Source organism: Cyprinodon variegatus, unplaced genomic scaffold (genome assembly GCF_000732505.1).
Source record: "Cyprinodon variegatus isolate N-32 unplaced genomic scaffold, C_variegatus-1.0 Scaffold40, whole genome shotgun sequence".
In the NCBI taxonomy this organism is placed as follows: Eukaryota; Metazoa; Chordata; class Actinopteri; order Cyprinodontiformes; family Cyprinodontidae; genus Cyprinodon; species Cyprinodon variegatus.
This window is the reverse complement of record NW_015150493.1, coordinates 1555040-1573802: the sequence shown is the minus strand read 5'-3', so window position 1 is coordinate 1573802 and position 18763 is coordinate 1555040. Positions and strand designations below refer to the sequence as shown.

Genomic DNA, 18763 nt, shown 5'->3' with positions numbered 1-18763 from the left:
GTTTAGACCAAACTCTCTAAGGAATTTTTCCATGATCATATGCATTTATTTTATCAAGAATGGACACAGCTCTGAAAGCAAAATTGCTTCCTTGAAAGTTGCTTGTACTAGCAAGGTTTACCAAATAAAGTCAATATTAAATATCTAGATCTATGTCATCAGTGGGCCTGGGTCCACATGAAAGGGTTTCAAATTCCCTCCTGGATTGAGAACCAGTCCTGGCTGAAAGGAACGGGAAGGATAGATAGATGGATGGATGGAGTAAAAAACATGGATTAGATTTGTATTCACAGATGTAAAATAAGAATAAAACAAAACAGAGCTTTTAGATGTTTTATAATGGACATGTTGGAAAAGAATTGACTTAATTGGCCAAACATGTGAACACTGGCAAAGAATACAGAAAAATCTGTTGGCTGGTTTTCTTCTGTGAAACTGTTTTACACCAACAAATTTGCCTGTTATATACAATTTTGGGACTGGATTAGAAAAAAAACAAAAAGCCCCTCAAATTCTAAATTATTCATCCAATATTTAAGATAGATAAATAGATAGATAAATCGGCAAAACTCCCAAATTAATGTGACAATAATGTCTTAAAGAGAGGATATAATTTCTGATTGTAAGTTTATGGAATGGGTTTGTATTAAAATGTTTATGGCTTTCTTATATCTGCAAAGTACAACCTTGGTAGATTATGTCATTCAACTTATCTTTGTGATGTTTTAAATAATCAGAAAACAAACATGTCAACAACCACAACTATTCTTTCCATGTTACCTTCTTAGTTTATTTCAAATTGATTGCAAAACTAAAGCCTCGATCTGTTACCTGCTAAGTGACCTTGAGTTTTTTTTTTTTTTTTTCCCATTATTTTCCTACTTAAAGGAGTGAGAGGAAAATTATTGAACAAAGCCTGAGCATGTTCAATTCAAAGAAAAAAAAAGCAAGAAAGATGAGCTGGAGATTAAGGCTGCAAATTAGTTATTGGGAACGGGAGATTGGGAAGGAAAGAGAAAATGAAAACAACAAAGGGCAAATCCAGGAGGGGTTGCAAATACAAGATGGATTGGATACAACAAGAGAATAAATCTGAGACAGATTGAAGTCAGAGAGATCCATATATGCAGCTGCTGAGGGAGTCTGTCTTCTTATTTTCCTTCAGATCCTTCTGAAATTAAACACCATGCCCAGAGATGAAATGGATTCCGGTTACATGACGAATACTTGTTTAAGAATTTCTTCCTGCAGAGATTTTAATAAGGTAATGGATAATAGGCACTGGGAAATCGTGAAAACTTCTCAGTTGAAATGTTTTGCATTTCAGGAAAGTCTTTTTATGATGCAAGGTGCAAAACATTTTGAAAATGTTTGACTTTTTTAAAAAACTGAATAAAAATTCTACAACCTGTTAGAATTTGCGTGCATAGTATAAGTAAACAGCACGTTACATGATAGGACAATGGAAGTGAAGACATGGACCCAAACACTTTGGATAAAAGCAGCAGGAGGCATTCTGATTGATAGGATGCCTGCTCTTTTCAGGGTAAATGATTTTTGATAATTCCACATTGAGCTTTAGCTGTCGAACTGATGCCAGCACATTTGACTCAAGGATAGTCTAGTATATGTAGGAGGTCACGGCTGACTCAATAACTGCACGGTGTCCAGATTTTGTGGCAGCAAAACAAGTCAAAATCTCCTTCCCATCCTGTGTATAATAATTTTCATTCCTTATATTTGCCAACATGCTGTCAAGTTTTCTCTAAAGGTCATTTTGTACATCTACCCAAAAGAGATTCTTCCTAAGGACTAATGCTTTCATGCAGATGCAGCTTTATTAACCGGATTGTATTGCTGTGCTGTTTCTAAAAAGTCTGTCCATTAAAAATCCTTTTTCACTCCTTTTGCTGATATAGAATTTAACATGCTAACTGTAGCCTGTAGAATCTGGATGTTGTTTTTTTGTACATTTCTTTGTGTTTTATATTACTATCAAATATTATCACCCTTCCTACAATAATTAGTATCTTTGATACTGGATAGCATTCACCAGTTTTCTATTAACACAAACCTCTTTGTTCAAACAACCTGACAATAGTTTTATAGAAAATGATTATCAGTTGTTCTTTTAGGACTGGCTAAATAATGCAGACCCTCCAAGCATGCAGTTGGTTTTCCCTGATTTTAAATGTCACCCAGCATATTTATTTATTTGTTTATTTTAACAACGCAGCATGCAAGCTCTTTGACAAACACGTCATTCAGGATTTACTCAAATTAATTTTCTCTCTTTCACAGTGGCTGTGTGGGCTGTAGCACTGAAAGACTGTCTTATGTCAATTTATATAAACTCTGAATCAAATTGACAGGCATACAAAAAGCCTGTGTTTTTACCAGCCCTCAGTTTTGCCAAATTTGATCAGCTTTTCATACTGTAATTTCCAGCTGTAATGCTAATGTCGACTGAGTATATAGACCTTTCTCTCATGTAAGAGGGGCAATTCTCATATTTGTAACCACATTTAGGGCCAGGGATTCACTTTTATTGACATTTCACGGAATAAAAAAAAAAAACAGCTGAAATGTTCTTATGCAACATGCTTAGGCTGTAAAATATTAAAATATATAAAGTTATTTGGAAGCATTTGTATCCATAGAAACTTTAAAATAAGGACTATTTCTACATTTTCACCTGTGTAACTCTTTCAAACACCCCTCGCCTCCCTTTTGCTACGAGATTCAACTTTTTATTTACGTTTTTTTTAATTTCTAAAGTTGCTTTATGGTTTTCTGTGAGCACAGCACAAAGCAAAAATGTCTTGCTAAACAGGAATGACCTCCCTGCTGTAGTTCGCATTGTTGAAGCCGTGCTGCAGCTCCAACATATCAAATTCAAAGCCTCTGCGTTTTTGATTAAGCATAGAAACGGTAATTGTTTTCATTACCTTGGATGGAAACAACATTCAAGCTAATGTAGTCCATTGATCTTTTTGTTCAGAGGGAAATTGTGTTTGGTACCAGTGTCGTATATCCCTTATGGACCCTGTGTTAACCTTCTTTTATCCTCCTTTTTCAACTGCTATTTCTCTTCATCTTTTCTATGTTTTTCCTTAACTCTGTTAGCAGCGTCTTTCAGTCACCCTTTTGTTTAGGCTCCCTTTAGTTTTCTGTGTTTTTGTCTATAAGGCTTATAAACTCCAACAAAAATTATATTTTCAGCTTAAAATTATGATGAATTTAGAAGAAAATAATAGGGATTTTTACTTAAGGTGAATGGGGAATTTGCAGAAAGCCTTGTTCCTGTTACAATTTGCTCCAGAGATCCTGATATTCAGCAAAAAACAGTTTTAATTTTAAAATGTTTGAGAGTTTGTAAAGATTAAAGACTGATATGTAGTTGTAGGCTAATAGGCTAATAGCAGGTTTGGGAAAGCAGATGATGGCAAAACTAACTTTATTTTCCCAAAAGCCTTTGTGTATTTATTATTTAGTAAAAATAAAAACATCAAGATATAAATCTATTGTTTATCCCTTTTACAAGGATATCCCACGCATGTGTGAGGAGCAAACAGGCCATTCTATTTAGAAACACCATTCATAAAAACAGTGTATAAAAAGAAAGACACGTGAATGTTTGTGTTTTCTTCCTATTACCATCATCAGAGGATCCACTACATAAGCTGTCTTCAGACCTTGCCTCAACGCCGCAGTGTTGATCCAGTTGGTCAGCGCCTAAGCCTAGACTCTCAGTGAATCTTTGTGACTTTTGAATCCAGCCTGGATTCTAACCCTTGTCGGTACCTTGGAGTTTGTTATGATGGATTTCCTCTTGTTCTAACTTGGTGTTGTTTTTTATAGATAGCATCTTGATCAGACCTTCGAATGTCAGACTAAATGTGCTTTAGCCATATAGTCCTACAGGGGCTAAGGCTTGCGGGGAACTGCTTTTACAGTCACCTATATTTGACCAAAATGGCGTTGATCTTATGCTCTTTTGCCAATAGTAATGATTATGCGCAGCATTTACTGCTTACATGCTTGTTTAGATGCATTCTTTATCATATAACCACAACAGCAAACAACCAATAGTTAGTGTTGGCTTACTCTTTTAACTTCTGTCCTTGAGTCTGATACCCTCGGTAGCTTCCCGCTCTCCTGTACCTAAACAAATTGCTTCGCCTCAAAGCCCACAGTTATCTCTCTTATCTTTTACAATGCAGAAGGTCCTCCATTGTTGTTGTTGTGTTGGTGTCATGTAGGGACAGCTGGGCCTTCTTGCTATTGCTAACCTGTCAAGGCTGCTGTGCTGCTCAGCTGTAACAGAAAAAAAGAGTTAAGATGGACTGTAGTGAAGCAAATAGAGCCGGTACCAATAAAGCTTCGGATTCCAGGCACATCTGTAAACTGTGAAGATGTTTTAAATTAATTGCTTTAACCCTTCTTCATTAGTGCTTTTAGAATGCAGGGCTTGTCAATGCAAGTGGAGTATCACCCCAATTATAATTGATATTTTGTTATTAGAAATTCTTATGCTTATTTGTTTTTGTTTTTTCTGCCCCTGCAGCCAGAGTGCAAATCCAGCCCAAAGAAAAGCCCCGAGCCGGCTGTAGACCTGCTAGGCCTGGGTAAGAAACAATATTTCATTTTAACCTTCAAGTACTTTTTGAATTATGTTTGAATATCTAGAATGCGATCGATGCGTTTATTAAACAAGCAGTGTTGGAGAGTGTTATGACATTTTCATTCACTTTGAGTCCAGTCATTTCTAAACTTGTTAGTGATTAAATATTTTGTTATATTCAATGATAGTTCAGGAATGTCATAATATGTTCTAAAATAACTTGAATTTAATGTCCACTCCAGTGGAGATGGAAAATATGTTATTAAAACAAATAACTTTTGGACTGCCAGATGTTGTTCTGAGATAGGACAACAAATAAAAGGATGAATTCAGCTTAAATCACAGCCAAACATTTTAATGCTGCACAAATATGGAATAAATTCACAACAGCTTTTATTCATTTAAAGTATTACAATTTGTGAACAAAAAAAAATCTCCAAGTCAAACATATTTCAGTTAAACAATAATTAAAACTAAACTTAGTTACTATGCACACAAAGAAAAGGGAATGAAAATTGTTTTTAAAAAAAATCAATAAAATAATGGAATCAGTTTAACATGGATGTTATGTTTGAGAATCAGAATTTATGGTGAAAAGTTTAGTATGAGGTCAAATTAGCTTTCAACTGTTTTTTCAGCAATTGGAATATGTTTTAACCAAATTAAAATGCAGATCTATAAGGTGAATGAAAAGTATTTATTAAATATTTTGCCTAATCAGAAATCAATAAATGTTTTCCTAATTGATCAATAATTTTGTGTTTCTTTCCAACGGAATAATTAGGAGTTTGAAATCTTTTATATTCTTTAACTGTGCCTTATTAAACATTGGAGCTATCAGCTAACAAATCATATAAAAATAATTCTTTTTTCATATTTTTGCAATCAAATGTAATGAGCATATGATGAAACACATTTAAATTATTGTTATATTAGTGTTTAAACCCTTAATGAAATAGTTTGTTTTAGCTTTATGAACAGCAGCTCAATGCATGTCAACACGAGGTGCCATGTGGTCACATTAAGCTGATTGTTAGTTTGCTTTACATAAAAGTAAACCAATAAAATGACAAAAAAAATCTTTAAAAACACTAATTGTTTAGCTTTTAAGGCTTTCCCTAACTTTGCCAGAGCTGTAACCTCTGTTGATCTGTTTTGCAAACGTGAGCTAAAGGTCAGTAAAGCTGTTAGCATGTCAGGTCATCAGCAGGGGAGCTAATTTCCTTTTCTCTCAGGTGAAAGTCTACAATCTCTGGCATCGTACAGTTTACTGTAATCTCAGAGAAAAATATTACAGAATGTCTGTTTTGCAGTCTGGTTCTGAAATTACCAACAGGCACATTAGCTTTGACAGTCTATCAATTCTCTATCAATGTTCAAACGTTCAAAATTAATATCATTGCTTATGACATTACAACTTCCCTTGTTAATCCTTCTTAAACTTATCTTTTAGCTTAGTAGAGAAGGAATTTGTTACATAAGTAGAAAATCAAAAAAAAGTTTTAAAAAATTCTAACAAAATGATGAAACCCTTAAGTTGATAAATTATTTTAAGCAGAAACCGGTAAACACAGTGCTAAAAACTGCAAAAGCTACAGAACTGATTTTGAGAAATTAAGGCAATTAAAATTTGAGCTTTGAAAGGGTTCATGGGAAATATGAAAACAGAATGGAGGATAAACGCATCTGAGCCAGCAATGACTAGGAGTGTGCACTCCTGTCAGAACATTAATTGAGCAGCTCTCACAAGCATCAGTTGAAAGCAAATAAATACTCTCCTGTTGAGCCTTCAAATGGCTACAAGACGTCTTGAAGAGTGGGGCTGCATCATAACTCAGATTCAGTACATTCCCTCTGATCCCTGCACAGCCAGGCATGGCGTGATGTTGTTCACATCCGTGTATTTTCACTTATTACAGATAATTGGACCTCTCCTCACGGTGCAGTGAGACTGAAATTTGCTCATCCTCCTTCTCGCTGGTTGAAAATGAATTCCTTTTGCTTGCTGCATAGCTCAGAATCCACCTTTGTTACATTTGATTTAATTTTCACTAGTTTTTACAAAGAAAGATACATTCACAAAAAGGTTGGAAAAAAAGATGGCATTCCTTTGACATAACTTTGTGGTCTGTTGATGGGCATGGCATATGGTTGACCTGGAGTTAAAGAAATATACCTGAAGGGTTGCTAAAGGCAAAGAGGAAGGTCTTAATATTCATTGACACCCTTTTTACATTTTTAAAAGAAAAGGCAGCAAATATGTAAATTCCTTATTGCAGAAGCTATATCTCTCTGAAAAAATTATTTTTATTTAATTTATTCAAACAAATCCACATTGAGAAAGATCATACTTTTAAAAAAACCCACCAGTAACAGGTGTGCTTCAGTGGTGCAATGGTTGGCGCTCGCAACCTATGTTTTGAGGCCTTGTTCCTGGATGTGGGTGACCCAGGATCAAATCTGACCTGAGGTCCTTTGCTGCACGTCTCTCTCCCCATCTCTTGTACCCCCTTTTCTGTCATCCTACTATACAAAAAAAAAGGCATTAGTGCTTTACAAAAACTAAAAAAAAACTAAAAAAAAATCACCAGTAACAAGGTAATGGATCATGCAACTATCAGGTCCTACAACTTAAGTATAACTAAAGAACTACTTGATTTGTTCCTTTTGAGTTGATCGAAACCCTTAAGATTAACAATCTGGGAGGACAGGAGGTGTCATGGAGGTTCAGCATCAGCAGTATGATTATAACTCTTTCTTTACCTTTTCTTTTAATTCTTTCCTTTCTTTTGAGACACAAAGCCAGCTTTTCCAAACAGAAGTCACTCGATGCAGACATTCCATAAAAATTCAAAAAATATCCACTTGGCTTGGTTTCCAAGATTTGAAGACGTTTCGCCTCCCCTCCAGGAAGCTTTCTCAATTCAAATGTCTGGATCCGCAGTGAGTTTGAGTCTTATACGTCTTCAAATCTTGGAAACCAAGTCCAGTGGATATTTTTAGATTTTTTACGGAATGACTATGACCTGGATGACTGAGAATCTTCATCAGCATATTCAGACCTGTGCTTGGCATGACAAAGGGTTAAACCCCATCATAGTCTCCTTCCACAAACAAAACACATAGAGATGGCAAAAAGCCTCCCTTTTCCACCCTAAAATGTTTTGTAAAAGCCCTGGTGAGAGTAAAGCCCGTTCCAGTTAATCACTCATCAGTTGTGAAGACAAGAGCAGTCAGCTTTGGGACGCAAATAGGTGCCTGCACTGTGGAAACAAGGATGTTTATTAAAACCTCCTATCCTGAGTCACAGTAATGATAAAAAGAAAAACTTTAAACAGTTGGAACTGTGAGAAAGAAGAATGGACATTGAGCTTTTTATTATGTTTTTAGTAAACAGCTCTTAGATATAAAACATTTTGGGAAGTAGCCTATTGTTAGCGTTAAAGTGTAATGATTAAGAAATGGTCATATGGCAATACAAAACACACAATAAAGGCTCGCATCTACATCATCTTTAGATTTGCAACCAATAGCTGGACTGAACTCTCCTTTGGTCCAAGTCGTTTGCTTAACAACAAAATCTTCACCTTTTCCATCGTCCATTGTACAGCTCATATAGCGATAATACCAGCCATTGAAACGTGCTCCTTATTATGCAGTGGGCGGGGTTTCGCTTCAGTTGCTAGGTAAGAGGCTTGACCAGGCTAAGGTTGCTAAGTGAGTGGAAGCATCCACTTTGGTGATTATACAAAATATTACCTTCTTCGATTTTATTGAATATATTAGTTCAACCTTTAAATGCTACCCTAGGTGCCTCCACTAGAATATGCTAAAAAGGATATTTTTTTTTATTGTTAAAACTGTTAGACGTATTGCTAAAATCGAGTGCTGATGGGTGCCTAGATTGACTTTTATATAATAAAACAAACTTGTATCTTTTGCTTAAACTACACCTTGCATTTTCATACAAAATAGATATGCGTTATCAGCACAAAACCAACTAAAACTGAGCTAGCTAATCATTTGTTAATTTAATAGGATAATGATCCATAAGATTTTCCCATAGAATGGATCAGCAGTCACAAAATCAAACTTCTTCCACAGCCACCAGATTTAAACCCTGTAGAAAACTGTGGCCAGCTGGATAGACATCATAGAATGCTAAGAGAGAACACATGACCCAAGATGATCTAGAGAGGTTGTGCAAAAGGGGGTCAAAGATCCCCCTCTCTGTGTGCTCCACAAGAAGACCAAACATGACTGTGTGCAAAGAATTAACTGCGGATGTGTCAATAGCTTTATCTGCTCGAACTTTAGTTTTTTCCCTCTCCTCTCTATAAATACAGCCTGAGCACACAGGTTGGATTTTCAATTTGTTTAGCGAGATTATGCTGCTGCAGTAAGAGATAGATTTATCTTATTGTCGGTAGTAAAATTGATTTAGTGTCTTCTTGGAGTTAATTAAAATGAACTTCATCAAAGTGATACACCAACTGTGAGGGATGGTTATCAACAGTTGGACTACATTGGACTATTGTCCATCGCCTGATTGGACAATGAACCAAAGGCTTCAGATCACCTGCATATTGGGATGTTAATAGTATTTGTGTTTAACTAAAGAACATGAAACCATAGAGCTTGAAAAAAAAAATTGAATTGTGGAGTGACATTCAACAAATGTCACGATCTGGATTCAAACCTGTGACATTTTCCCTACACAGTGTGTGGGTGTATGTCGGCCAGTTAACCACTGCGGCGTTGTGCTCCATGCTTGTTGACCTAAATCGAAACGGCAGCGCACTGAGAAAACAGACAGGGTTGCTTCAAGCTTTCTTCTTCATAAATTTCTAATATGCAGTTGTTCTTCTTTACGGAGCTGCATTGTGTTGGCGTGAGGAAAAAGCCCCCTGGACATAGCATTGATCAAAAATTCCCAAACCACAGCATGGAGGAAAGAGATTGCTATAAATAACCAACACTACACCTCTTCCAGCCTCGCTGGCTGGATGAGATTTCACACATAATCAATAAGTCAAATACATGGCAGTGTGCCTTCAGCATCTCCTCCATCAATCCCTCTGTTGCTCCATCTCTCAGGTAATGCTACTCCTTTGTTGTCAGTAAACCTTACTCTCTCCTGGATTGGGTTGCTTTGGGTATCTGTTGAATCTGGTTTGCAGCCAGAGCCAAAATTTACCCTGAGGAGCATTCTCTCTCTCTTTTTCTTCCATTTCTTGTTTTCTACACTAAGATTCTTCTAACTCAGAGGAATATAACCAGACTGACAGAGATGGCTCAACATTAATATTCAGAACAGTATAATATTTAAATTAGAATTATTATGGATCTTTTTAAAATCAGATTTATGTTTCCAAGCTGGACCTTTTTATAAAAGAAACGAATCAATGAGTTTATTACAACAAATTTACTCAAAGCCTTAATGCAATCAGCCTATTATGCAGCAGCAGAAGTAATGAGACCAGTAACATTTTCTATATAAAGGTCAGGAGTTCTGGGATTACAGTAAAGGAAAAATTAACATGTTTTTCAGTACTCTTTTATTAATAACAGTAAAGCTGCTGACCTTTAAATAAGCCAGTCTCAAGCATCCATAACATTTCTTCACATCCCAGTTCTGTAAGTCTTACATTTTAATTCTGTAAGAATAGCAAGAGCTTTAATTGAAAAAACTGTGCAACATTATTTTCCTACACATTTGACTATTTAATGAATATAGTCTGGCTAAACTTAACTGGCTTGTTTTTTTGTTTTTTTGCCTTGTCAACAAGGCTGATGCAAGGGCATCCTAACTTTTAGATTCCACATTGGTATAATTAGACCAATTTTTCTCTTTCAAAATGCCCTTAATTATTCAAGGTATCAGAAACAATTCCCAGATATCTTTTTTGGGGGTAAATATTTATATGATGCCATGCTGCAGTTGCTGCATATCTTCCTACTGCATTATGTAAGTTGGTGTTGTACAGTTCTGGACTGTGCCCTGCACGCCCTTCTTGAGTTGACCATGCGGAGTAAACATGCTGCAAACGCTGTGTTCTGTGTCTCATTTCCATATGAATCGTATATATGTTGAGCAATACCAGCCTTAGGCGTAGATATGGTCAGGATGAGAGAAAGTATGTACTGCGCTGACTAATGGCTATTAGACGCTGACCTTAAAAACTGTATTTATTGATCTTTGCAGATCCAAGCCTTGATTTGCATCAATACTTTTAGTCGGAATGAGATAGTACGTTGTGGTGGATTTGTACTTGGAAATCGCAACCTTCATCACTTTGATTGTAGGACTTGTAGTGGTCATATATGCAAACATTGATAAATGGAAGCATCAATAGTAAAAAAAAACTGGAACACACAGACTTTTAGTTCCAAGGTTCGCAGTTATTTGAACACACAAACAAAACTCAATGGAGGGCTGTGATTTAGACTTTTTAGCATTTACCCAATGGAAAATTTGAACTGCATTAGCAACGTTTCAACCAGTAGAAGGTAGCTCTAAGAGTTATTCTGCCCACATTTTGCACACTTTAAGCAGCAACAATGTAAAAATGTACACAGCAGCATAAGGTTAGCACCCTTAAGACTCAATGGTCCCCCTCCTAATAGGGGACTGGGGCATCTATGTGGACCCTAGAAAACATTTTGAGGATTGATGCTTGTTTGATTAAAGAACTGTTTGATTAAAGAAACAAAAGGACAATTAGTTCATTAGACGTTTCTCAGCAACAGCATCCTTTCCATTGCCAGACATTTCATATTCATCTTGCATGAATCATCGACTGTATGACAATAATTTCCTGCAATACTGGAAGGTATTTTTACGACTTCTACACAACAATACACGTCTGTTCGTTACACTGGACCTTTTAAGAAAATCAAATTTTTGATTACACCTGGATAAAGTGGATATTATACAAATGTGACTGTTTATGTAAAGATAACTAGAAATTATTTTAACTGTAGGATTGAAAAAGGCTCAATTTGAATTGGTTTTGATATACATTTTGCACTAGATGAAAAATTTTAAAAAACATTTAGAAAAATATTTGCATTTTATTCAAATTTTTGCTGACATTTTTTTGTTTTTTTTGTATATAATTTCAGCATATTTTGAAAGAGTATTTGTTTTTGTTTTTTGTTTTTACTTAATATAGTTCTATATGATTTTGTCTTGTAAATAATTGAAACAAAATCCCTTTATTTGCATACTTGTTTATAATAAAATTTACTGGAAAGCTCACACATTTTTTAATTGAGGGAATAAAACAGTTGCCACTGTTCAGCCTTTCATAATGACAGGTTTTGCTTGAAAATAAATAGAAATTGTGGTATTTTTATTTGGAGTTAATTTTAGAATGGTGTATTAATAGCATAATAATGCAAGTATGCTCTCTAAAAGACAATTATACTTTAGCTTTTAAAGAACACTTAGCAGTGGAACTGGAAGACATTTCAATTATCAAAAAAAAACAAAACAATTAACTCGACTACTTTAACAAAAATGCACTTGAATAATAACCAAAGAAACCCAAAAGCAATCAAATGGATTATAAAAACACACACAGTCAAAATAATAACTAAAATGGATTGTTTTTCCTTTGGCAAAATTTTGCACAAAAAAATTATAATCATGAGACTCAGAGAGGGAAAACGGGCAAAACTGGGTATTTAATAAAAGTGCAAACTTACAACTACAGAACAAATTAGACGTATCTGAGCCCAGGGAATGCGAATAAGGTGTCAAATGTTTGCTTTTTTCTAAAGGTTGCTTATCAATTAAATGAATGGGTAGCGTGTCTTTAGAGATTAAATGAAGTACTTTCTCTGTGAGTTAGCACCATTTTGCAATACTCTTTTTTGTCAATTACAGGACCAACATGAAGAATAAAAAGACACAAGGAAAACAAACAAGACTAAGTGGAAATTAGAACTCATTTAAATCCATCAAGCTTTTAATTGATTGATGGCTTATTGTGACAGGTCTAGCACACCTCACAGCAATCACTCAAACACATTTATGCTTGTACTGTTATTGATAGATTTTAAGACACTCATTAAAAGTACACAAAGATATCCTGGGAAAAGCATCCTGCTTTCTAACTGGAAATGTTACACCTTTCCTCCCCCATGCAAACACACACATACAGTACTTAAAAGCTGTGGTGGGACCTTATGTGCCACTAAAGGTGTGTGACTTCCTCATATGATAATAGATTTATGATAGACTTATACTAGCTTATCAATACTACAAAAATCATTGCAAAATAGGAAACATATCAGCAGATTTAGAAAAGACGGTTATAGAATTTTAGAGAACTTTTAAAAATCAAAAATAGCCAAGGATAAAATCTATTGCTACAATAAGCTCTGGCTCACTGCACTATTCAACCCTGCAAAAGCATTACCTGGCCTGAAGAATTTCAGTTCCTTCTGGGGAAGCAGGAAGAAGGATAATAATTTGTCTTCCTTCGGCATAAATCCACCCAACCAGCCAGCTTTTTGTCAGTCGCACAGACGTCAGTTGGAGGCTTAGGGTGATAAATATTTCCTCGGCACAGTCTGGACTTTTATTACCAGTCAGTTGGGAAGTGTGAATACTCTTGTGTTTCGCCATGTACTCAAGAGAATTTCCTATTAAACTAAGCATATTTCACAGAGCCTGCACTTCCTATTTCCATACTTTTATACACTCTTCCTTTTTAGTTGTAATACTTACGGTACACTTCACAAATCATTATCTTTTACCGCATTTCAGAACTCCTCATATCTGGGTTGTGTTTGGTGACATAACAGAAATATGAATGTAAACTGTAGGAAATGTTAAGTTCTGATATAGAACTTATAGCCTCCACCACCACCCAGAGGCTTTGGTCCTAAAGAACTTCACGGCAGAATGTGAAAACTAAATTTCATGCTCTAGTTATAATTTGTGTCATAGAGTAAGGGGATGGCTAAACTAGAACAATCTATTGCAATGCACTTATTTATCCTCCTTTTAACTTATTCAAGATCTAATTAAATCAAATAGTTTAGCCCTCCATCATTCTAATCAAGTTCGGTATAGGACAGCTTCCTCTGCCTAAATGTCTGCCATGATCCTGTCCCAATCTACGTGTAAGGAAACTGATTCTTCCTACAGTCAGGAAGTGACATCAGCCCACTGTGCAGTGATCTGGTGGAGGCAGGATGGAGGTTAAGAATGCCAGTAGCATCAACAAACTCAAATATTTATAGAGCTGGGAAATCTACTGGACACATGAGGACGAGCGAGTCAGTATGAGATAGCAGTTTGATATCAAATATCAACAATTCATCCCATCCCACAGCACATTACAGCAGGGGTGTTCAAATGCATTTTATAGACAAATACTGTTGGATGTTAATCTCACAAACAGTTTATTCTGTGAATCTAACACTATTCTGTTTTCAAAACAGTCTGATTTAACTCTAAAACATTTTAAAAGTTTTGTATATACACTATAGATTATCTGCATTGTCTTCATTTCACTGTAAATATTTATTTTTGATTTGAACTATGTAGATGAGCAGGCTTGTGGATTATTTTTATGTCCCTGGCTGTAGCAACTCCCTCTGCCACTACTGTTTTAGGCAATGCTTTGTTCCAGTGGGTCAGGATGATTCCTGCCCTTTAAGAAGTTACTCTAAGCAATCATTTCCCTGAAAAAGTTTCCACATACCAAGGTCTGTTCTGTCTGCAGCAGTGCCACCACCTCTTTGTTTTTAAGTTTACCAGCAGCACACACCTTGAAGATATGCCCTTGGTGACCAGTTATTTCAAGCTGCCAATAGACTGCGAGGCAGAGAGGATTCAGCTAGTACACAGTAGTGATTCTAGAGTTTAGAAATTGAGCCTAGTCTCATTTTAGTGTTACAGAAGTAGCAGTCTGTCATGATCTGTAGGTGTGTGGTATAATAGATGCTTCTTAAATAGGATGAAGATTCCTGCGAGGTGTTATATCTGTGCAGATTGAGGACACATTGATTATAATAAACCTAAAGCTTCAAACAGAAAAATAACCTACCTACCATGCTCTGTGGGCTTCAGCATCTCAGCCTCTATAAATATAGATCAGATGTGGGCATTAGGGACACTTTATCCATACAACTTTAGTGTATTATTGACAAGTGATAGCCTGGATGCAGGACAATTGAGATAAATTATCATTCCCCATGTTGTTTAAACCGTCCTTTGCACAGTACAAATAATTTTATATAAATGGCAACTTACTCATATTGACTAAAATATGGTTAAAACTAACTTTTTGAGTTTTTTTTTGTTATGTTTTCAAGGTTGTGATCTGGATAATGGCTTTTATTTATGATTACATAGTCATTACTTAATATTCGCTAATAGCTTGGCCAGTTTTAACAACGCACAAAAAAAAATTCTTAGTATTCATCATTATATAACTGAATTTATTCTCAAACAGACTGAGAAATTCACTATAACAAAAGCTTCAGTCATAAAGAAGAATGTCCACATAGAAACCATAAACAGCTGGAAACTGAAAGAATCTGCTATGGATGCATTGGGACACTGCTGGTGCAGAGGCCTCCCACAGTCTCTAAATCTAATGTAGTTGGGATTACATGTAAATATTGTTTTTATCAGCTTTTTTTCCAACATTACCAGGTGTTTGGCTGCTGCTCTCGGAGAACAAGGGAGGCTCAATGGTGTTAATTAAATCCAAACATCACATGTTGCACTAACAAATATTGAAAGGCATAAATCACATCGCTACAACAGGTGAAAATAGCTGTTGTGAAGCGCTTTGAAATAATAACCTCCAGAAACCACGGCAGGAGTTCTGCAGAAGACGACTGTTCTGACTGAATGATCACTTTTCCTGTTCGACTCATGGGGAAAACCATGAGGAAAGTGTGGCCACTGTCAGTCGAAAATCCTTAATTATGTTTTCCAATCAGCATTGAGGCTCAAGCCTCAACAGGAATTTCTCATAGAGCCTGACAGAGCGGAGGGGACAGCTGATTAATGCCTAATATACTTATGAAATTAGGCACCTTTTAGCGCATAATTAATGCAATTTAATGAGTACATTTATGAAGATTGACAATATATATATTTTAACAATAATTTTACAAAATTTACAAGGGAGGTTTAGCCTACCTAGCATTCAATAAGAAATCGCCACTGTTTGGATTTCCCCCTGTGGGCCGTCTCCTTTAAAGTCATCTAGCTTTGGGACAAATGTGCAAAAAACGTCAACACATTTTAATTCCAGTTTTCCTTTTTCCAGATGCTCCAGAGGGAGAAGGAAAAGGCTCTGATCGAACGGCACCTGTCGGCAAAGAACTGGATCTGTTTGGACCAATGGTTTCCAATCCTCTGCCCCCCAGTAACACAAAGCATGATCAGGTAGTTAAAAAAAAAACACACAAGCTGACTTTCAGCAGCTGCTTATCACCTCAGACAGGCTGCAACTGAGGGAGTCTTCAGAGACAAACACACACACAACCCAACCCACACACAAGCATATTCACAAACCAGCCGTGTCTCTGGCACGTGGCGACTCCCCAAGGATCCGCATCAAAGAGAACTGTCATAAAATCTTTTTTTTATTGATTTGACCGGCGTCCTTCAAGGAAAAGTGTCGATTTCTCTAACAGTGTAGAGCTGCGGGAGACACACATAAAATAAAAAGAACATTTTATATTTATAGAACAGATCACAGAATTGATCAAGATCGTCACGAGGTCACCAAGGAAACAAAGCTTCTTTTAACATTAAGTATTATTTACATTAGTTGCATATTATGGATGGATGGATGGATGGATGGATGGATGGATGGATGGATGGATGGACGGACGGACGGACCGACGGACGGACCCACTTATAGAAGGTTAATGTTTTTTGGGGGTATTTTAAAAGCCATACCTGCCAATGGCTTTCCCAGTCAAACGGCAGCTGGTGAAGGTGCTTCTCTTTAGGTCTTAATGTCCACAAATCATGACAGAAAGAATATTTTAGTACAAAGACTGATGTTTAAAAAAGGAATCTTAGGGGACCAGCCAAGGACCCATCAGGGAAAGTGGGGAGATTTTGAATGGCTGCTACTGTACCCTGAATAAGCTTTATTTGGATTCCATGTCTGTAATCTTCATCTGGTCAAGAGAAAAACTCTGCCAAGGATTTCTGTATACAAGTTTGTATTGAAACACAAATAAAACATTTTATGTGTATATAACAATTGGGGCACACTTGGAATTTCAAAAAAAAAATAAAGCATTTAAATAAGCAATGTGCTTTACCCATGGAAGGAGCTCAGGAGTGAAACGGTGATATTTTTTAAGCATTTATTATTGTTCACTAGCCATACAAACTGCTTTATCTTCCATGGTCAATTGTCTGTAGAGGAAGCCACTATGCAACCAGTATGACAGAAAAATAGCATTGGAGCTTGAAGAGCTGGATTCAAGCCTTACAATTTAGTGCCAATGTAAACATTTAAAGTTAGATCTTTAAGGAGTTGGAAGGTTTTCTAGCCACAGAGTAAAGTTCAGTGTTCTGATTTTCTATTAGAAATCGAAAGACAAGGACCTATTTGTTCCTATATTGCAGGAGGTTTTTACTAGCCTTTGTCATAGAAAGAAACCCCATTCAGCATTGTTTCACAATGTGTATTGATGTAGGCACACAGGAGTCATGGAAAAAAAAGAGCGGACAGCTTCACTCGCACTGCAGCCATTGCAGCAAACATTTTCGGTAGCCCCCTTTCTGAGGAGGAGTTAAAGTTCACTGTACCTTCTTCCCGCTGCTGAGCTTCTTACCTTGAAGTTCTTGACATTCTGGGGAACTGTTTCATTACAGCTTAATTTCTCTGCATGATTGATGAGACTCTAATTTTTTGGAGTTAATAATGGCTAACACAAGAAGATGGTTATTGTGACTTTACTTAGTCGAATTTTCTTTCCCCTTTATGAAATATAAAACATTTTTAAACAAACAGAAATTAGTCTGGCTTTTGATCTTTTTTTTTTTATTAAAAACTGATTAATTCCTCCTTTTTCTTCTGGCTGAGCCCTTTCTAGTTGCATGTACTTCACTGACATTTCCTGCAACATTTAAAGCAAAGACCTCCAAGCTGCCTCTCAGTGTGGGGGACCAGTAATTGCCTCTGCCTCGGTGTGAAGGTTAGCTTTCCCTGTTTGTTGGTATGTAACCCGTGACTTTTACAAACTAATAGGTTCTGCTTAGATGGAAGAAGAGACATGTTGGATGTAATTGAACTGGTGACTTATTGTCAGTCACTGCCCTTTTAATTTCTTTGTTGCCTCTCTTTTTTTTTTCTTTTTTTCCCCTTTCAAATCATATTCCTGCTCTACAGCAAGATACAGATTAAACACATAAACCTGCACACAGGGAGCCTGAGTGTTGGATTCAGCAGGTGGATAACTCTGCAGCATTTTCACACAACCAGCTAATCACAACAATGCAGTTTGATTAGCTGGGGATTTAAAGAAAGGGGAGCTTTCAACCCTTTGATTCCAGCAGCTATTAACAGACACGCCCTGCCGTCTGTCACTTCTGAAAAAATGTGATCACAGCTATTTAGACCCAGATGGATTAATGTTATTCCTTGCGTTCCTCCTGTTCTCTCCCTCCTGCCTCAAACTGAAACCTATTTTTATTGTGGCGAGGAGGAACTGAAGTGATGAGACATTTAGAAATAAAAAAATGTATTTTAATTAACCTATTATTGGCAAATTAATGCCCACTGTAAGCTTCCTCCGATGATTTCCATCCTCTCATCTAGGCCATAATGTCTTTAAAATTTAGGTTTTCATGACTAATTGAATGGCTTAATAATTTTACAGCGATTTAAACATACAAACTTATGGTGAAAATGTTTCCACGCAGGATTAAATTAAATACACAGGCTCAGCCATGCACCCTCCATTAGAATTGATTAAATGCACATTATGGAGCCCGCAGCAGGAAGCTAAAGAAATGGTCATACGCACAAACAAAGGAAACTAGGCTAGATCCAGGGTGGATCTATGCTGTCGTTTATGTTGTAACACTATAATGACCTTCATAAAATATGTGTTACCACACCCGGGGGGGGCTTTAGTTAA

General features: G+C 36.4%; 1 protein-coding gene across 1 annotated transcript in view; it reads left to right on the top strand.

Moving 5' to 3' along the window:
• Positions 1-18763, top strand: part of smap1 (small ArfGAP 1) — a 91400-nt gene that overhangs the window by 57533 nt on the left and 15104 nt on the right. Inside the window, exons 7-8 of the mRNA XM_015369963.1 lie at positions 4568-4628; positions 15925-16043. Coding sequence (XP_015225449.1) covers positions 4568-4628; positions 15925-16043 — 180 coding nt within the window. The remainder of the gene's footprint in view (positions 1-4567; positions 4629-15924; positions 16044-18763) is intronic.